Source organism: Bufo bufo, chromosome 1 (assembly GCF_905171765.1).
Source record: "Bufo bufo chromosome 1, aBufBuf1.1, whole genome shotgun sequence".
NCBI lineage: Eukaryota > Metazoa > Chordata > Amphibia > Anura > Bufonidae > Bufo > Bufo bufo.
In genome coordinates, this window is record NC_053389.1 from 179,947,710 (window position 1) to 179,969,705 (window position 21,996).

Genomic DNA, 21,996 nt, shown 5'->3' on the forward strand with positions numbered 1-21,996 from the left:
GGAGAAGACAGGTCAGGTATGAAGCCTATACTTGGGCAGGAGCAGGTGACCCTGGAGCTGGTAGGCCACCAGAGCTGCAGGTCGAGCTCGGTTCCACTTGTCTGCTTGGGGGATAGGAGGTAGCCGGCGACGTCAGTTCGACCCCGGCGCTCGCTCCACAGAGACCAGAGACGCGCATGCGACCCTGTGTCTCTAATAAAAATAAAAAAACAGTTGAAGTGTAGAAAGTGTCAACCTCCTTCACAGACACTAAGCAAAGACTGAGGTCCTACTAGTGGACCCTGGGGGTATAGCCTGTAGGGGAGGAGCTCTCTTGTTATTTGCATAGTGTCCCTCCTAGTAATGGCCTAGGCCAGTGATAGGCAAACTGCGGCTCTCCAGCTGTTGCAAAACTACAACTCCCACCATGCCCTGTTGTAGGCTGAAAGCAGTAGGCAGTCTTTGCATGCTGGGAGTTGTAGTTCTGCAACAGCTGGAGAGCCGCAGTTTGCCTATCACTGGCCTAGGCTATACCCATGGTCTGTGTCCCCCAATGGAATGTACGAGAAATACCATTACAAGCCTGAGCGTTCATATTTTCAACCTCTGATGATTTTGTAAAATTAAATAAAATACAAGCCACTTGCAAGTCACAAAAGCATATTTATTAGGGGGAGAAAGGAAAATTAAAAAGCATCTGCAAAGAAAGGAGCACTTAACCGACAACTGCTCATTATTGCACATTATTACATCCTCAATGTGGGAGGGAGAAAAAAAATAAAAGAGGAAAAGACTGAAAATGGGTGGAGAAAGGAGAAAAGGAAAAAAATAAAATAAATAAAAAAAAGTCAGTGAAAGAAAAATACATGTGGAGAAAGAAGGTTCATATAGCAGTTACCTAATATTTACCTGATGGAAAAAAAAAAAAAAAAAAAAAAAAAAAAAAAGAGACTAATACTGCAAGGGGAAGGAGAAGAAAAAAAAAAAAAGGAAAAGAAAAGTAAGGGATCTCAAACGAATAACTGTACAAACATATCTTCTCACAGGTTCCAGCAGCAGGAGATTCCTGTAATGGGAGGATTCTCTTCGACTTTAAATGTAAACTTCAGTCTTCGTTAGTAGACTTGGTGGATGTTAAAATAAAAGTTCTTTTCTTTACATTACATAGTCTCTCATTTTTCTGTCAAGGCGGAGCAGCGCACGAAGCTTGTGTCACGTCTCCCAATCTTTGAGCTGAATTTTTCTAACTTTGATGCCTTCTCCCCAGAGCCACAGAGGTGGTGTGTCTTGTGCAGCATGTGGACAGAGGCTTTGTGCACGTGAGGTAAAGAGAGAAAAACTGAGACATTGTTAGTTTCTCATTACACAACAGGCTGACAGGGTGAACAGTCTCGCATACAAAAATCCCTTGTGCCCACTTCAAAATGAAAAAAGCTATTCACAAATATACACATTGCTTACTAAAAAGCTAGCACATACCATCTGACAACCGATATTACAGTCAGAGTCCAAGGCAGTTCTGCCTTACATGTGCTGCTGACAAATGGTCTGAACACAGGGCTATGGAAACGTTTTCTACAGAGCTACATAAGTAACGGCAACATCTGTATATTCCGCCTAACCCCAAGACATTCAGAACACAAGTTGACAAAACCTTTTTACCAACAAGTAGCTGATATGATGTTCTTTGGTAACTTCTGGTTGAAAGTGCCATATATAAATATATATACAAACACTCGAGAGATAGCACATCTATCCACAGAACCCAGGAAATTACCAACGCCTAAGGTGGCTGTTTGAATCACTGATATTCTGGCAAACAAATGAAACCCAACGCAGTCTTGTTTGGGATGCCCTGTCTTTGCCTGTGCCCTCTGACCCAGGAGGTATTTCATATGAAATAAAGAGATCCGATGGTGAAATGCGGATTTTTACATGCACACACAGTGTGAGCTTAAATCATGTGTCGGAAAACACATTGGTAGGTTCTGGTAGAAAAAGACTGGTTTAGAAGTTAGGCAAGACCGCTAAGCTTTGCTTGCACTCAATCTTGCTGGCGTCGTTCCCTGCATACACAAGAGACAGAGAAGCCAGGAAACTCTGGCATTCCTCCTCACTCTCGAAGGCCAACTCTGACTGAACGTAGGAAACTGGTAGCACCGGACGAAAACTAAAAAGAGTTAAAACAAAAAAAGTAGTGGAGGGAAAAGGAGCAAAGAAAGAAAAAAACATGTTAGAACAATAATGACAATAATTGAATTTACCTTCCACATTACAGCTTTAAAACACTTTAAACCAGAAGACCGTATACCCACCTGGAGTCATAACCCAACAGGGCTGCAGCCCGCCTGAAGCTAGAAGTTCAAAGTATTATATGCTAACTGGACTGTATATAATTTGCATGCTTCAGTGTCTATTGGGACTTGCAGGCAGAGGTGGAGCGATAATAGAGAATAAGGGACATTAGGGGACTGTTCTATGTAAGTCATGCTTAAAGGAGTTTTCTGGGATTTTGATATTAATGACCTATCCTCAGAATGACCTATCCGGTCATCAATATCAGATCAGCAGCATCGACATCGCAGTGGTGAGCGGGTGTAACTACATGCCGTCCCAATCATTTTAATGGGACGGCTCGTTTCTATACACTTGAATAGGAAGGAACCATCCCATTAAAGTGAATGGGACGGCTTGTAATAACACCGGCTCGCCGCTGCGATGATGATGGCAAGCAGGTAAACAATGAAGGGAGCACGAAGTGCAGCCTTCTCTTCAACCAGCTGATCAGCAGGGGTGCCGGGTGTCAGAGCCCCACCGGTCTGATATTTATGACCTACAGTCAGGTCCATAAATATTGGGACATTGACAATTCTAACATTTGTGGCTCTATACACCACCACAGTGGATTTGAAATGAAAAAGTTGTGCTTTAACTGCAGACTGTCAGCTTTAATTTGAGGGTATTTACATCCAAATCAGGTGAACGGTGTAGGAATTACAACAGTTTGCATATGTGCCTCCCACTTGTTAAGGAACCAAAAGTAATGGGACAATTGGCTTCTCAGCTGTTCCATGGCCAGGTGTGTGTTATTCCCTCATTATCCCAATCACAATGAGCAGATAAAAGGTCCAGAGTTCATTTCAAGTGTGCCATTTGCATTTGGAATCTGTTGCTGACAACTCTCAAGATGAGATCCAAAGAGCTGTCACTATCAGTGAAGCAAGTCATCATTAGGCTGAAAAAACACAACAAACCCATCAGAGAGATAGCAAAAACATTAGGCGTGGCAAAAACAACAGTTTGGAACATTCTTAAAAAGAAGGAATGCACCGGTGAGCTCAGCAACACCAAAAGACCCAGAAGACCACGGAAAACAACTGTGGTGGATGACCGAAGAATTCTTTCCCTGGTGAAGCAAACACCCTTCACAACAGTTGGCCAGATCAAGAACATTCTCCAGGAGGTAGGTGTATGTGTGTCAAAGTCAACAATCAAGAGAAGACTTCACCAGAGTGAATACAGAGGGTTCACCACAAGATGTAAACCATTGGTGAGCCTCAAAAACAGGCAGGTCAGATTAGAGTTTGCCAAACGACATCTAAAAAAAGCCTTCACAGTTCTGGAACAACATCCTATGGACAGATGAGACCAAGATCAACTTGTACCAGAGTGAAGAGAAGAGTTTGGAGAAGGAAAGGAACTGCTTATGATCATAAGCATACCACCTCATCAGTGAAGCATGGTGGTGGTAGTGTCATGGCGTGGGCATGTATGGCTGCCAATGGAACTGGTTCTCTTGTATTTATTGATGTGACTGCTGACAAAAGCAGCAGGATGAATTCTGAAGTGTGGATGGCGCTTCACAGTGCAGATGGACAATGACCCAAAGCATACTGCAAAAGCAACCAAATAGTTTTTTGAGGGAAAGAAGTGGAATGTTATGCAATGGCCAAGTCAATCACCTGACCTGAATCCGATTGAGCATGCATTTCACTTGCTGAAGACAAAACTGAAGGGAAAATGCCCCAAGGACAAGCAGGAACTGAAGACAGTTGCAGTAGAGGCCTGGCAGAGCATCACCAGGGATGAAACCCAGCGTCTGGTGATGTCTATGCGTTCCAGACTTCAGGCTGTAATGGACTGCAAAGGATTTACAACCAAGTATTAAAAAGTGAAAGTTTGATTTAGGATTATTATTCTGTCCCATTACTTTTGGTCCCTCAACAAGTGGGAGGCACATATGCAAACTGTTGTAATTCCTACACCGTTCACCTGATTTGGATGTAAATACCCTCAAATTAAAGCTGACAGTCTGCAGTTAAAGCACATCTTGTTAGTTTCATTTCAAATCCATTGTGGTGGTGTATGGAGCCAAAAATGTTAGAATTGTGTCGATGTCCCAATATTTATGGACCTGACTGTATCCTGGGGATAGGTCATCAATATTCAAATCCCTCGGAAAAAAAAAAAAACTTTAAAGGGAGTCTGTCACCTCCATATGGCCATATACAGTGCTTACATGGCTCTGTAGCACACCTATACAGGATTGTAACGGTACCTTTGTTCTTTTCTTTAGACTTGCACCAGCAGGAAAAACAAAGTTTAATTCATATGCAAATGAGCACTCGCAAGTGCACAGGCGTTCAGTGTGTAGGTGCCGAGGCTGCTCTGCCTTCTTTACACTTTACTCCATCCCAGCCTCTTCCTTTGCCCGCCCTCCAAGTCTCTTGCCTCATGGATGGGTCCGGACTTGGAGGGCGGGCAAAGGAAGAGGCTGGGGAGGAGTAAAGTGAAAAGAAGGCAGATTAGCCTGGGCACCTACACCCTGAATGCCACCCCTGGGCACTTGCGAGTGCTCATTTGCATATGAATTAAACTTTGTTTTTCCTGCTGGTGCAAGTCTAAAGAAAAGAACAAAGGTACCGTTACAATCCTGTATAGGTGTGCTACAGAGCCATGTAAACACTGTATATGGCCATATGGAGGTGACAGACTCCCTTTAAGCTAAAAGAGTATGACCATTAACATTTATCAACTATCTAGAGGAATTATATGATAAATGTAGAACTACTAAAGCTCCTCTAGCAAGGACGGGTGTTCCCAGGTCCACCATGTGTGCACCGCTCCAATCACTACCAGAGATGGCTAAATGCAGTACTCTGCAGGTCATCCATGTCACAATGGCAGTGAGAGGTTGCCTCAGAGTCACCTAATTTTTATATCCTAAAATAAATGACCTTGGCCGGTAAAAGTGCATTCATATAAATAAAGCAACCTGCAAAATAAACATTTCTGTATTAGTTTAAAAGGGCATCTATCAGCAGATCTAAACCTATGAAACTGGCTGACATGTTACATGTGCACTTGGCAGCTGTGTTGGTCCCATGTTCATATGTGCCCACATTGCTGAGAAAAATTATGTTTTATTATATGCAAGTGGGCCTTTAGGAGAAGGGGGGGGCGTTACACCTAGAGCAGGCATCCTCAAACTGCGGCCCTCCAGCTGTTGCAAAACTACAACTCCCAGCATGCCCAAACAGCCTACAGGTATCAGCCTACAGCAGGGCATTGTGGGAGTTGCAGTTTTACAACAGCTGGAGGGCCACAGTTTGAGGATGCCTGACCTAGAGGCTCTGCCCTTTCTGCAACTAACGCGTCCTCTGCACTTTGAAAGGGCGAGGCATGATGACATTTACACTGCCTGACCCTGTCAATAAAAATGCAGACGGTGCAGCGGTTGCAGATACTAATTGTCACAGCAATGCCCTTGTCGCTCATTTGTATATATTAAAGCATCATTTTTCTCAGTAATCCAGACACATATGAACATGGGACCAACACAGGTGCCTTCAGCTGTCAAGCGCACATGTAACAGGTCAGCTAGTTTCATAGATACAAATCTGCTGACAGATGCCACTTAAATACTCAAAGTACAACAGCCCTGTTTAATGAATGACATTTACAATTCCCAACACGCCTTGACATGCTGGAAATTGTAGCGTCTCAACTGGAGGCCGCTCTAGCATGACATAGGTCAGGGATCAGCAACCTCCAGTTGTTCAGAAACTATAACTCCCAGGATGCTTCATTCACTTCTATGAGAGTTAGAAGAACAAAGCATGTTTGCATGCTGGATGTTGTAGTTTCACAGCAGCTGGGGTGCCAGAGGTTGCCGATTCCTGATATATGTAGTCATGCACGCTAGGTAGTGCCTACTCAAAAGCCAATTTAAGTACAAAATGGCATTCACCATTTTAAATATATTGAACGGATGAGCCAGTTTCCTTTTATAAATGGAAAGAGTAAAACTAGACAGTCATTTCTATTAGATTATGCTGGGCCCCAAATCAAAAATGAATAAGGCCTACCAAATGGGGGGGGGGTTTGTAATCTACAATAGTAGACACTAATACCTCAAGCACCCCTTGGAGATGGCGGGGGGAGGAATCTCCTGATTACAGGATCCTTTTCAGTTACCTCAACATATCCCAATAGGATATTAACATGATTTACATAAACTAGGAACTGAAATGTGAAAAAATAAAAAAAAATCTAGTAGCCTACATAAACAAAAATCACAAAACTGTTGACTGCAAACCTAAATTTCTGTACAAAAAAAGCACCTCCTGTTACTTGACTTTACACTACTTACCTTAATAAAAAAATAAAAAATAACGATTATAATACTAATTATAGACACACATGCATGCACACAACAGGATTGCAAAGGATGGATGAACATAACCATTTTTGTTGGGAAGCCAAGTTAGATATTATGGCAAGATCCTCACTGGGGCCCTTCTGGCAAGTTAATAAATTTGCATATATTTGAATCTGCTCTATATGTCTAACATCTCTATTCAGATATTTTCTAATGCGTCTGAAGGGCTACGAAAACATTTTTTCAGATTCTCAAACGTGTTTCTGCTTTTCGCCTGAATTCAATCATCGTGATTTCTAATGCCAGAGAACATTTTGTTTAGAACAAAAGTTCCAGGAAATCGCTCAGAGAAAAGGTCTGAGCTCCAAGACACATTCTAGGAGATTGCAAGATCAATGACTGAAGGCAACATTGGCAGCACTGAAAAGAGGGTCATTGAATTACTGAATATTTCAGACTTGTAGAATTTAAATGACAGAGGTTACAGAGTACTGCCTGAGCAAGAGCAGACCTACATTTCCTCTAAGCCTCTATGAGGGAGTCTTAAGTCCCACCACACCTTAGGAAGGACACACCAGCTTATTCTGGGAACTTCCTACTCATTTCGGACAAGAAACAGAAGAAGAGATATTGTCTTCTTTACAACAGCTAATCCTGCTAAAGAGCGTCAAAGTAGAAATCACGTGTAGGATGCGGTTAGAAATGTGTGTACGCGTTTCCTATGTATCTCCCTGTTCACAATAACCCTTAAAAACACAAATGATAAAAGCAGCATGCCAAAGAAGCTAATAAAAGAAGGCTCAATTATGTACACTAATCGGGCAACCTGCACATACGTTTTAATCATGGCCTTAAGGGCTGCCTTCCTCTCCCTCTCTGTAAACTTGTCGATGAGATAAGCAGACATGCGGGGGGCTTCTCTATATAGCTTGAAAAACCGGTGATAATTTGAAAGAGCCCAAGCACTGCGAAGAGCAAGAGCATGTGCAACACAAGGATCTTCCTTCAGCTCTTTGGTCAAATATGCCAGCTCTGTTGTGATGTCTGTAAGAGAGAAAAGAAATAAATGTAACACAAGTCATAAGACTGCAAACACTATTGGGGAGATTTATCAAACTGGCGTAAAGTAGAACTAGTTTAGGGTACTTTCACACTAGCGTTATTCTTTTCCGGCATAGAGTTCCATCCTAGGGGCTCAATACCGGAAAAGAACTGATTAGTTTTATCCCCATGCATTCTGAATGGAGAGCAATCCGTTCAGGATGTCTTCAGTTCAGTCACTGAACGGCGTTTTGGACAGAGGAAATACTGCAGCATGCTGCGGTATTCTCTCCGTCCAAAATTCCGGATCCGGCATTAATTTACATAGAAATGTATTAGTGCCGGATACAGCATTAAAAATACCGCAATGCCGGGTCCGTTCTTCCGGACTGTGCATGCGCAGACCGGTATGAATGTGAAAAAAAAAAAAAAAATGTGTCCGTTTCTCCAGATGAAATGCGGAGAGACGGATCCATTCTTGCAAGATCACTTTGCCGAAGGGTGAAAGTACCCTTAGTTGCCCATAGCAACCAATCCATTTCTACTGTACACCAGTTTCATAAAATGATCCCCTATCTGTTCATGCTGCGCTGGCATTGCCAGTTCGCCATTATGCTGAAAGTTTCCAATCGCCTATTGATTTCAAATCATAAATACCATGCAGAACGTTGAGGCATCACTTTAATACTGCATGTGTAGCAAAATATATTTTTCAATTTATGAAATAAGATATGCCAAAAGAATACTCTTGACACAAGCTGTCTCAGCAGACGTCTGCCAAATAGGCGCAGCAAACGTGGTGTGAACATAGCCAAAGCTGATGTGTATATAGTATTTTCTTACCTCCGGAGTTTTTCGTGAAGATGTAATACAAAACACGGTAGGCTGTAAACTCTCCAACATTTCCACTAAGGTTTTCTGAGTATAAAGATTTCAGCTGTGCCTGACACTGGTTGAATTCCTCGTGGTCGCCCTACATTGGAAAAAGATGCTTAAAGTAAAAGCAGTTATATCCAAGAACATCTGAAAGCAGTATAGGACACAATGGGGGGTGCTTGGGAATAGTTTTGCATTATCCGATTCAGTAGTTACATGAAATACATATAGAAAAAGCCTGCGAGTCCTCTTTAACGCAGGCTGATGGACCGCTTTCCCAGCATGAGTGTGTAGGCAGGGAAAGCTGGCAGTTAGCTTCCATTCAGCGTCTCTCCCTCTGTCATTCGCTGCCTCAGATCCACTTATTTCATCTAATTTAGGAATTTTTAAAAAGCTCAACCAGATTCTCTGTATCCAAATAAAGCATTTTTGTGTAGCAATAAAAAGTACCTTCTCCAGTGCTATCCGGGCATGGGTCTCATACACTTCGACAGTGAACTCTGTGCGAATGCCCTGGACCTGTAGAGCATACAACCATATAAAAACAAGTGCAGAAAATATGACTTTCCGTCTGTTTGCAGGAGGAATATAGCAGATTAGTGTTACCTCCTGGCAGCAGCAGCTACACTCCAGTGATACAATCGAGAAGAGAGTTTGTGCTGAAACCGCTGGCAAGATCACCTAAGACTATAGTTTCATTACTCAAATAACACACACAGGCCCAGATTTACTAATCTTGCAGATGGCGTAAGCTTAAAGAATAACTGTCATGTTTTCCTAAAAAAATTTTTTTTTTAGCATATGTTACTGCTGCAGCAGCATTATGCACAAAGCAATCTATAGTTTCTTCACATACCACTGTTTTCCTTGAGTTTTCCCTCTTACGGCTGTTTAAACATTTACAATACGAGGACCTTCTCAAGATGGCTCTTCTGCTAGTTCTCTGAGGCCAAAACTGATTTCCCTTACTTCCCATACACACTTGCTGTAGCCAGCAGCTCCCTGCCAGCCAATCAGATTGGATTACTGAGAGACACGCCTCCTCACTCTGAAGCCTAAGGCCTCTTTCACACTTGCGTTGTCCGGATCCGGCATGTACTCCACTTGCCGGAATTACACTCCGGATCCGGAAAAACGCAAGTGTACTGAAAGCATTTGAAGACGGAGCCGTCTTCAAAATGCTTTCAGTGTTACTATGGCACCCAGGACGCTATTAAAGTCCTGGTTGCCATAGTAGGAGCGGGGGAGCGGTATACTTACAGTCCGTGCGGCTCCCGGGGCGCTCCAGAGTGACATCAGAGCGCCCCATGCGCATGGATGACGTGTCCAATGCGATCACATGATCCATGCGCTTGGGGCGCCCTGACGTCACTCTGGAGCGCCCCGGGAGCCGCACAGACGGTAAGTACACTGCTCCCCCGCTCCCCACTACACTTTACCATGGCTGCCAGGACTTTAGCGTCCCGGCAGCCATGGTAACCATTCAGAAAAAGCTAAATGTCGGCTCCGGCAATGTGCCGAAACGACGTTTAGCTTAAGGCCGGATCAATGCCTTTCAATGGACATTAATTCCGGATCCGGCCTTGCGGCAAGTGTTCCGGATTTTTGGCCGGAGCAAAAAGCGCAGCATGCTGCAGTATTTTCTCCGGCCAAAAAACGTTCCGTTCCGGAACTGAAGACATCCTGATGCATCCTGAACGGATTTCACTCCATTCAGAATGCATTAGGATAATCCTGATCAGGATTCTTCCGGCATAGAGCCCCGACGACGGAACTCTATGCCGGAAGACAAGAACGCAGGTGTGAAAGAGCCCTAATGCAGGCATGCAGTGTGAAGAACCGCCCCTCTGTCTTCCTGTCTTCTTAGCCAGAGACAGACAAGCCATAGCAACGGTCCTTTAAGGGAGCAGTGGAAAGGGACAGAGGATATTAATGAAAGCTATTATAAGGTAATTACAGATCTTTTGACAATCATTGACAGACTAACTCAGGTATACATGCCTAGCTCTAATAAACTAGCAAATAAAATAAATATAAAAAAAATATGACAGTTACCCTTTAAACAGGCTGTCTAGACCAGCACCAGATTGATCACAGGGGCTCAGGATGGATGATAAATCTGGTGTGGGGAAAGACTTTTCTCTGACTCTATATCGGGGATGGGCAAACTGCGGCTCTCCAGCTGTTGTAAAACTACAAATCCCATCATGCCCTGCTGTAGGCTGATAGCTGTAGGCAGACTGGGCATATTGGGAGTTGTAGTTTTACAACAGCTGGAGAGCCGCAGTTTGCACATCCCTGCTCTATACCATCTTTTGGGTAGCTTACTGAGAGACAGATTTTTACGCCAGAATTCTGGTGCAACAATGAGTTTATAATAAAAAGATTTTTGATGCAGACACATTAGTAAATCTGAGGTACAGTGTTTTGGTTCTGTTGAGTTTTAGGGGGTCAGTGGCTTTTTTTTTCTAGAACAGGGATTAGCAACCTTCGGCACTCCAGCTGCTGTTGAACTACAACTCCCAGCATGCACACCTACTGTGCTCTTGTAACTCCCATAGAAGTGAATGGAGGATTCAGGGAGTTGAAGTTTCAGAACAGCTGGAGTGCTGGGGGTTACTGATCCCTGGCCTATAAGCATCTCTCTGACTTGGCACCAAAACACCCACAAAACCCCCCAAAAAATAAAAAATGCATAGAAAATAACACCAGATAAAACACAGAGGAGATTTTCGTGGTACATACCGTCAAGTCTTGACGAATTGATTTCAACTGCTCACAGGCAAAGGCATAGTCTTGCTTTTCCTTAAAGTGCCCTTTTACCATTGTCAAAGACTTTCGCAAAACCTATAAATCAAAGAGAAGAGAAGTTTCATAAATACCAACACAACTTAAACTAAAAAGAGGAGCTGTCACCTCTCCTGACATGTCTGTATTAGTAACTACTTGCATTCTCCATATAATAATTCTGGAGCACATATGACTAGGCCGTGCCATTCTTTTATTATGCCTACTAGAAGATATAAATTAATTGTCAGCAGTTGGGGGGAGGCAGTCGTGTGCCTCGTGTCCTGACATTGTCCAATCAGTGCCGTCAGTGGGAGACTGCATAAAACTCACACAACCATAAAGTATGTGTGTACTACAGGGATTTAGCAATTTTAAAATAACGTTTTTGGAAAAGTAGAACACTTGAAGTCTTACTGAAACAGGTCGAACTGTTGATGGATCTGGAGCACAAGTCAGACGCAGGTAAATTTTTGTGATATCCTGTGACGTTCCCACAATTTTCAGCTCATTCCAGTTTAAACTCCCCGATTCACTTGGATCTAGATTATTAATCTGAAGAACCAAGGGCTCCACACGCAGCTTCTTAGGACTGTGCCCATGCTGGAAGCGTGCAGCTCGCTTTTCTTTCTTGAAGTCTCTCTCTGGATCCTCAAAATCCATGGTCATATTCTTTTTGCGGTTTCTTTTGCTTACGTTTTGTTCATTCCTAGCAAATAGAAGGAAACCGTGTATCAATTAACCCCTTAAGGACCGGGCTCATTTTCACCTTAAGGACCAGGCCATTTTTTGGAAATCTGACCAGTGTCACTTTAAGTGCTAATAACTTTAAAACGCTTTGACTTATCCAGGCCATTCTGAGATTGTTTTTTCGTCACATATTGTACTTCATGACACTGGTAAAATGAAGTCAAAAAAATTATTTTTTTTTGCACAAAAAAATACCTAATTTACCAAAAATTTGGAAAAATTTGCAAATTTCAAAGTTTCAGTTTCTCTACTTCTGTAATACATAGTAATACCCCAAAAAATTGTGATGACTTTACATTCCCCATATGTCTACTTCATGCTTGAATTGTTTTGGGAATGATATTTTATTTTTTGGGGATGTTATAAGGCTTAGAAGTTTAGAAGCAAATCTTGAAATTTTTCCGAAATTTACAAAAACTCAATTTTTAGGGACCAGTTCAGGTTTGAAGTCACTTTGCGAGGCTTACATAATAGAAACCACCCAAAAATGACCCCATCTAAGAAACTACACCCCTCAAGGTATTCAAAACTGATTTTGCATACATTGTTAACCCTTTAGGTGTTGCACAAGAGTTATTGGCAAATGGGGAGGAAATTTGAGAATTTGATTTTTTTGTCTAATTTTTCATTTTAACCCATTTTTTCCACTAACAAAGCAAGGGTTAACAGCCAAACAAGACAGTATCTTTATTGCCCTGACTCTGCTGTTTACAGAAACACCCAATATGTGGCCGTAAACTACTGTACGGCCTCACAGCGGGGCGTAGAGTGAAAGGTGCGCTGTTTGGTTTTTGGTAGGCTGATTTTTATGGACTGGTTTATTTACACCATGTCCCATTTGAAGCCCCCTGATGCACCCCTAGAGGAGAAACTCCCTAAAAGTGACCCCATCTAAGAAACTACACCCCTCAAGGTATTCAAAACTGATTTTACATACGTCGTTAACACTTTAGGTGTTGCACAAGAGTTATTGGCAAATGGAGATGAAATTTGAGAATTTCATTTTTTTGCCTAATTTTCAATTTTAACCCATTTTTTTCACTAACAAAGCAAGGGTTAACAGCCAAACATGACTGTATCTTTATTGCCCTGACTCTGCCATTTACAGAAACACCCAATATGTGGCCGTAAACTACTGTACGGTCACACAGCGGGGCGTAGAGTGAAAGGTGCGCCGACTGTTTTTTTGACACCATGTCCCATTTGAAGCCCCCCTGATGCACCCCTAGAGTAGAAACTCCATAAAAGTGACCCCATCTAAGAAACTACACCCCTCAAGGTATTCAAAACTGATTTTACAAACTTTGTTAACCCTTTAGGTGTTGCACAAGATTTAATGGAAAATAGAGACACAATTTCAAAATTTCACATTTTTGGCAGATTTTCCATTTTAATATTTTTTTTCCAGTTACAAAGCAAGGGTTAACAGCCAAACAAAACTCATTATTTATGGCCCTGATTCTGTAGTTTACAGAAACACCCCATATGTGGTCGTAAACCGCTGTACGGGCACACGGCAGGGCGCAGAAGGAAAGGAATGCCATACGGTTTTTGGAAGGCAGGTTTTGCTGGACTGTTTTTTTGACACCATGTCCCATTTGAAGCCCCCCTGATGCACCCCTAGAGTAGAAACTCCAGAAAAGTGACCCCATTTTAGAAACTACGGGATAGGGTGGCAGTATTGTTGGTACTAGTTTAGGGTACATATGATTTTTGGTTGCTCTATATTACACTTTTTGTGCGGCAAGGTAACAAGAATTAGCTTTTTTGGCACCGTTTTTTTTTTTTGTTATTTACAACATTCATCTGACAGGTTAGATCATGTGGTAATTTCATAGAGCAGGTTGTCACGGACGCGGCGATACCTAATATGTATTACATTTTTTTAATTTATGTAAGTTTTACCCAATGATTTCATTTTTAAAACAAAAAAAAGTTTTAGTGTCTCCATAGTCTAAGAGTCATAGTTTTTCAGTTTTTGGGCGATTATCTTAAGTAGGGTCTCATTTTTTGCGGGAGGAGATGACGGTTTGATTGGCACTATTTTGGGGTGCATATGACTTTTTGATCGCTTGCTATTACACTTTTTGTGATGTAAGATGACAAAAAATAGCTTTTTTTACACAGTTTTTTTTTTTTTTTTTTTTACGGTGGTCACCTGAGAGGTTAGGTCATGTGATATTTTTATAGAGTCGGTCGATACGGACGCGGCAATACCTAATATGTATACTTTTTTTTTATTTATGTAAGTTTTACACAATGATTTCATTTTTGAAACAAAAAAAATTATGTTTTAGTGTCTCCATAGTCTAAGAGCCATAGTTTTTTCAGTTTTTGGGTGATTATCTTAAGTAGGGTCTCATTTTTTGCGGGATGAGATGACGGTTTGATTGCTACAATTTTGGCGTACATGCGACTTTTTTGATCACTTTTATTACCTTTTTTTGGGAAGTAAGGTGAGCAAAATTTCAATTTCATCATAGTTTTTTATTTTTTATTTTTATGGCGTTCACCGTTCGGGTAAAGTAACATGACCGTTTTATAGATCAGGTCGTTACGGACGCGGCGATACCAAACATGTGTAGGGAATGTTATTTTTTTAATTTTTAATCAGTGATAAATGTGTTTTTGGATTTTTACTTTTTTTTCACTTTTTTTCACTTTTTTTTTTACCCAGATCCACTTGGTTCTTGAAGATCCAGTGGGTCTGATGTCTGTATAATACAGTACAGTACAATATATATTGTTCTGTACTGTATTTTACTTACACTGAACAGATCTATGCTTTCAGCACAGATCTGTTCAGCACCATGGACAGCAGGACGCCTGAGAGGCGTCCTGTTGCCATGGGAACCTTCCCCGTCTGCTCAGAACTTCGCAGACGGGGAAGGGTAAGGATGGGATCTGGCGGGGGGCTGTCTGGGAGCTCTCTCCCTCTCCATCGGGGGGCTGCAAAGGCACAGCAGCCCCCCGATCGGAGAGGGAGGGAGCTCCCTCTTACTGTTAACTTTTTCCATACAGCGGTCCGTACGGACCGCTGTATGGAAAGGGTTAAACGGCTGACATCGCATCACCGATGTCAGCCGTTTATACCAGGGTGTCAGCAATGTGCTGGCACCCTGGTATACCCACTCTACACCAACGATTATTCAATGGGAGGCGGGCGGGGGATCGCGATCCCGCCTGCCGCACCGCCCGCCTCCCGCACCGCCCCCACCGCCCGCAACACCCCCCCTGCACCTCCCACCGGGCTAAAATCATTCAGAGGTGCAGGGGGGGGTGATAAAAATATATTTTCGGCACACTAAAGTTTCTGATCGCCGCGGTCAGGGACCGCAGCGATCAGAAACAGCAGAAAGCGCAACACACCGCAGGTCTGAATTGACCTGCGGTTTGTTGCGATCGCGGACATGGGGGGGTCACGGGACCCCCCCGCGCATTTAGCCGAGGTGCCTGCTCAATGATTTGAGCAGGCACCTTGTTCCGATCACAGCCGGCCGGGCGGCAGTGATCGGAACAACACATGACGTACCGGTACGTCATGTGTCCTTAAGGACTCGGGAAACATGCCGTACCCATACGTCATGTGTCCTTAAGGGGTTAAAGTGACCAAAATATTAACTAAAAAAGGTAACATTAAAGGGAATCTCATCTCTGGCAAACTTATTTTTTGTGCACGTTTGCCACTTCTCCACCAGCCTTGCCACTTCCGCAAAAAGGGGATGTGGCCGATAGCCCCACCATGTTTATCATAGTCTACATCAGTTTTCTGGCATAGAAGAACACTGAATTCTAAGGCTACTTTCACACTTGCGTTCGGGGCTCCGCTTGTGAGTTCCGTTTGAAGGCTCTCACAAGCGGCCCCGAACGGATCCGTACTGCCTCAATGCATTCTGAGTGGATGCGGATCCGCTCAGAATGCATCAGTTTGGCACCGTTTGGCCTCCGCTCAGCAGGCGGACACCCGAACGCAGCTTGCAGCGTTTTCGTGTCCGCCTGGCCGTGCGGAGCCAAACGGATCCGTCCAGACTTACAATGCAAGTCAATGGGGACGGATCCGTTTGACATTGACACAATATGGTGCAATTTCAAACGGATCCGTCCCCCATTGACTTTCAATGTAAAGTCAGGATTATACCATCAGATCGGAGTTTTCTCCAATCCGATGGTATATTTTAACTTGAAGCGTCCCCATCACCATGGGAACGCCTCTATGTTAGAATATACCATCGGATTTGAGTTACATCGTGAAACTCAAATCCGACAGTATATTCTAACACAGAGGCGTTCCCATGGTGATGGGGACGCTTCAAGTTAGAATATACTGAGAACTGTGTACATGACTGCCCCCTGCTGCCTGGCAGGTGCTGCCAGGCAGCAGGGGGCAGACCCCCCCCCCCCCCCCCTCCTGTATTTAACTTATTGGTGGCCAGTGCGGGCCCCCCCTCCCTCCCCAGTATTAATTGTAACTAGTGCGGCCCCCCTCCCTCTATATTCATCGGTGGCCAGTGCGGATATTAAATATGACCAGTGCGGTCTCCCCCTCCCTCCCTCCCCAGTATTAAATATGAGCAGTGCGGCCTCCCCCTCCCTCTATTCATTGGTGGCCAGTGCGGATTCAAAGTATTGTGATCAGTGCGGCCTCTCCTCTCTCCCCCCCCCCCCCCCCCCCAATCATTGGTGGCAGCGGAGAGTACCGATCGGAGTCCCAGTTTAAATCGCTGGGGCTCCGATCGGTTACCATGGCAGCCAAGACGCTATTGCAGTCTTGGCTGCCATGGTTACTTAGCAACAAATAGCAGCATTATACTTACCTGAAGAGCTGCGATGTGTGTCCAGCCGGGAGCTCCTCCTACTGGTAAGTGACAGGTCTATAGGCAATGCGCCGCACAGACCTTTCACTTACCAGTAGGAGGAGCTCCCGGCCGGTCACAGACATCGCAGCTCTTCAGGTAAGTATAATGATTCTATTTGTTGCTAAGTAACCATGGCAGCCAAGACTGCAATAGCGTCTTGGCTGCCATGGTAACCGATCGGAGCCCCAGCGATTTAAACTGGGACTCCGATCGGTACTCTCCGCTGCCACCAATGATGGGGGGGGGGGGGGGGGGTTCCGGGAGAGGAGAGGCCGCACTGATCACAATACTTTGAATCCGCACTGGCCACCAATGAATAGAGGGAGGGGGAGGCCGCACTGCTCATATTTAATACTGGGGAGGGAGGGAGGGGGAGACCGCACTGCTCATATTTAATACTGGGGAGGGAGACCGCACTGGTCATATTTAATATCCGCACTGGCCACCGATGAATATAGAGGGAGGGGGGCCGCACTGGTTACAATTAATACTGGGGAGGGAGGGGGGGCCGCACTGGCCACCAATAAGTTAAATACAGGAAGGGGGGGGGGGGTCTGCCCCCTGCTGCCTGGCAGCATCTGCCAGGCAGCAGTCATGTACACAGTTCTCAGTATATTCTAACTTGAAGCGTCCCCATCACCATGGGAACGCTTCTGTGTTTAGAATATACTGTCGGATCTGAGTTTTCCGAAGTGAAAAATCAGATCTGAAATAAATAAACTGTTATGCAAACGGATCCGTTCTGAACGGATGCAAGCGTTTGCATTATAGGAGCGGATCCGTCTGATGAAACATCAGACGGACCCGCTCCGAACGCTAGTGTGAAAGTAGCCTAAGCCAGACTGCATGATGCTGCGCCTAGTTTGTGTATGCCTCGTCCAGCAGCGCATCTAGTTATCATAGCTTGGCATACTCCACCGGGCTATGATAAATCTGCGCAGCTCCTCCTGTGCAATAACCTGCTGCCTACAGATCTGACTGCATGTTCAACATGACTAGCTTTAAATAGAAGTGAAAAAATATACGGTTCAAAAATGAAAACCTATACAAACCCAAAAGATTTTGCATATGCAGAAGGATACTAAACTGCAGTACAAAAGCACACAATGAATCACCAAAGGCATGTTCATACAATGGAATATTTTCCTAAAATTTGAGTATGACTCTTGTATTTCTGTTGGAAATGTGCCATCATTTGCAGTCTCCAATAACATGTTAGAGGATTTTTGTTCTAAAACTCAGGGTACTTTCACACTTGCGGCAGGACGGATCCGACAGGCTGTTCACCCTGTCGGATCCGTCCTTACGCTATTTCGCCGTGCCGCCGGACCGTCCCCATTGACTATAATGGGGACGGGGCGGAGCTCTGGCGCAGTACGGCAGTTCGCAGCGAGAGGGCGCCGGACTAAAAAGTCGGACATGCAGGACTTTTAGTCCGGCGGCGGCACGGCGAAATAGCGGAAGGACAGATTAGACAGGGTGAACAGCCTGTCGGATACGTCCTGCCGCAAGTGTGAAGGTAGCCTAACACCTTCATTTGTAGTCCTCCTTCAGCATATGCCATGGAGTTTGTTTTTTCCCCTCCTTCAAACTGGCCACTATGCGCCTTGTTCTGGCGCCTAAAATGCTATGTAAGTGAACATAGTAGTCGCTTACACAGCCCGATTTGGTAAATCTTGAGAAAAACAGCTAGTCTTCTCCCTGAATGTGAAGCAGTACACAGCAACTGGGCAGTGTCACAGACAGGGAGAAGATACACCAACTGAGGAGAGCCGAGGTCTCCTCCACGTACCTTTGCTACTCATTAGCATTTTAAAGGTCCAGAACACAGTAGGGAACATAGTGGCGTAACAGAGGGGCTAATGTGAGGGAAAAAAAATAAATAAAATTTATATATAATATATATATATATATATATATATATATATATATATATTACACACACACGATGACTGCTGGAGGAGGACTACTGATGAAAGTATTAGTTTTAGGCTACATGCACACGACCATCTGCGTTCTGCAAACCACAAAAAAAAAATAAAAAAAAAGGGAGGACATCCGTATGCCATCCGTTTTTTTTTTGCGGATATATTGTAACAATGCCTAAAACAGACAAGAATAGAACATGTTCTATTTTTTTTGCGGGGCTACATCCTATCTGCAAAAAGAACGGAACGGACACAGAAACAAACAACGTTCGTGTGCATGTAGCCTTAGAAGAAAAAAAAATTAATAAATCATGTGACAGGTCCTCTTTAAATAGCCTAAAGGGGCTGTCCTATTGCAGCCCCTTCTCTACTTTCATAGCCCGTCAGTAAGACAGGTTCTAAAAGTAACTGTGGGGGCATCCATCACTATGGGCAACGACAGTGCATGCCTAGCCTGATCTGCTCTCAGGAAAGGGAGCCGAGAACCCCTTGTTGTGATAAATGAGGAGCCTAGAAGCAGGACCTCCTAACTTATTACTACTACCTGCCTGATCAACGGGTATAACGTAAAAATGGCCTGCTACAATCCCTTTAGTGCTACTAGCCAATTAGCCCCTTATTGCATCTTTGCTGCTAGAATGTGATAACTGATTGCATTATAAAAGGCTGCTGATGACTGGATAAAGCAATGTTACACAGACTGGAGGGAAGGGAGAGTCATACAAATGTGGTGGAAAAAAGACCATCAAGAGTGGGGATAGCGGAGATTTGCTGGCTTCGCAAACAACTCCAGTAACGGGATTCTTTTATAATACACAGAATCAAACGTTACTCACCTTTTGCCCCGCTGATTTCGTCCACGGCCCCGATCCATATGTCCTCCCCGGCCACGTCCTTTCTGAAAGTTTCTGCGATTGCCTAATCGACTTTCAGTTCCAGAGAGTGAACTGCTTTCAGAGTCAGAATGGGAATCACTAAAAATGAGACAGCCAGATGTCACATGACATACTAAAACGTCACAAAACAGTAAAAACTAGGGATCGACCGATATAGATTTTTTTAGGGCCGATACCAATAACCTGTGAACTTTCAGGCCGATAATTTACCGATATTCTGTGAATTTTCATTTAAAAAAAAAATATATATTCCTACACAAATCTGCTAAAAATGTTGGTTAACGAGTAGGTTTATTTTTTTTTGTAAATCTCTCTCTCATTTATAATTAATATTTTGGTGTTTTTTTTTTTTTTACTACTATTAGCCCCCTTAGGGACTAGAACCCATGTCCTATTCACCCTGATAGATCTCTATCAGGGTGAATAGGACCTCACACTGTCCCTGCTGCTGTGTGCTTTGTGCACACAGCAGCAAGGGAGCCGACTATGGCAGCCAGGGCTTCAGTAGCGTCCTGGCTGCCTGGTAACCGATTGGAGCCCCAGGATTACACAGCTGGGGCTCCGATCAGAACTTCCACTGAGGAGGAGGGGACCCTGTGGCCACTGCCTCTAATGATTAATACTGGGGTGGGGGGGGGGGCGCACTGCACCACCAATGTTTTAATACTGGGGTCGGGGGGGCACCTGAGGGGTTAACTAACGCAGATCGCCGCTACCGCTGAGAGGTCGGAAGTCGGCTATGCGATTCTGCAGCCAGCTCCCGCCTCCTGTATATGAATTAATGAGAGAGTTATCTTCATTGGTGGAGCAGTGGCACAGTGGCCACAGCCCCTCCCCTCTTGTCCTCCCTCCTCTCATTGGTGGCAGCGGCACAGGGGGGAGGGAGACGCTGCTTCCTTCTCCCCTGTGCTGCTGAGGGAACACAGAGTGTTCCGTGTTCCCGATAAGTTATCGAAATATCGGCAAAATAGATGCTGATAACATTCAAAATCCTAAATATCGTCCGATAATATCGGTAAAACCGATAATCTGTCAATCCCTAGTAAAAACTATGCTGACAAAAATAGAACCGCATCATTATTTGCACAGTAAAATATCAATTTTTGCAGATGACACTAAACTGTGTAAAGTATATAACATGGAAGAGGACAATATACTACTACAGAGGGATCTGGATAGATTGGAGGTTTGGGCAGATAAGTGGCAGATGAGGCTTAACACTGACAAATGTAAGGTTATGCACATGGGAAGGAATAATGCAAGTCACTAGGGATCGACCGATATTGATTTTTTAGGGCCGATACCGATAATTTGTCAACTTTCAGGCCGATAGCCGATAATTTATACCGATATTCTGGGTATTTTTATTTTTGAGGAAAAAAAAAAATTTCCTACACAAATCTGCTGAAAATTAATGTTTATTGTTAACATGTATTATTATTTTATTTTTTTTGTAAATCTTTTTCATTTATACTTAATATTTTTGTGTTTTTTTTTTTTTTTTTACTAACTTTTAGCCCCCTATGGCAGCCAGGGCTTCATGAGTGTCCTGGCTGCCATGGTAACCGATCGGAGCCCCAGGCTTACACTGCTGGGGCTCCGATCGGAGGAGCAGGGGAGAGGGGATCCTGTGGCCACTGCCACCAATGATTAGAACTGGGGGGGGGGGGGGGGCACACTGCGCCACCAATGTTTTTACTATTGGGATGGGGGTGGGGGGCGCACTGCGCCACCAATGATTAATACTAGGGGGCTTGAGGGAGGGGCACTGCGCCACCAATGTTTTTACTATTGGGATGGGGGTGGGGGGCGCACTGCGCCACCAATGATTAATACTAGGGGGCTTGAGGGGGGGGGGGGGGGCGCACTGCGCCACCAATGAAGATACCTCTCTTTCACATACAGGAGGCGGGAGCTGGCTGCAGAATCACATAGCCGGCTCCCGACCTCTATGAGCGGTAGCTGCGATCCGCGGCACCTAAGAGGTTAACTACCGCGGACCGCAGCTGCCGTTCATAGAGGTCGGGAGCCGGCTATGTGATTCTGCAGCCAGCTCCCGCCTCCTGTATTTGAATTAATGAAAGACTCATCTTCATTGGTGGCGCAGCGGCCACAGCCCCTCCCCTCCTCTTGTCTTCCGTCCTGTCATTGGAGGCAGCGGCAGCAGCATCACAGGGGGAGGAGAAACTGCTTCCTTCTCCCCTGTGCTGCGAAGGGAACAC

At 44.3% G+C, this 21,996-nt stretch overlaps 1 protein-coding gene across 2 annotated transcripts in view; it reads right to left on the minus strand.

The window, feature by feature from the left end:
- Positions 1–1,169: 1,169 nt before the first annotated feature.
- Positions 1,170–21,996, minus strand: part of LENG8 (leukocyte receptor cluster member 8) — a 31,623-nt gene continuing 10,796 nt past the window's right edge. The window contains exons 10-16 of one of the 2 annotated variants that reach the window (XM_040432871.1): positions 19,715–19,852; positions 11,762–12,053; positions 11,303–11,404; positions 9,008–9,076; positions 8,525–8,654; positions 7,477–7,684; positions 1,170–2,149 (exon numbers count right to left, since the gene is read on the minus strand). In XM_040432871.1, coding sequence (XP_040288805.1) covers positions 1,987–2,149; positions 7,477–7,684; positions 8,525–8,654; positions 9,008–9,076; positions 11,303–11,404; positions 11,762–12,053; positions 19,715–19,852 — 1,102 coding nt within the window. In that variant the 3' untranslated portion in view covers positions 1,170–1,986. The remainder of the gene's footprint in view (positions 2,150–7,476; positions 7,685–8,524; positions 8,655–9,007; positions 9,077–11,302; positions 11,405–11,761; positions 12,054–19,714; positions 19,853–21,996) is intronic. The other variant, XM_040432879.1, reaches the window with a different exon arrangement.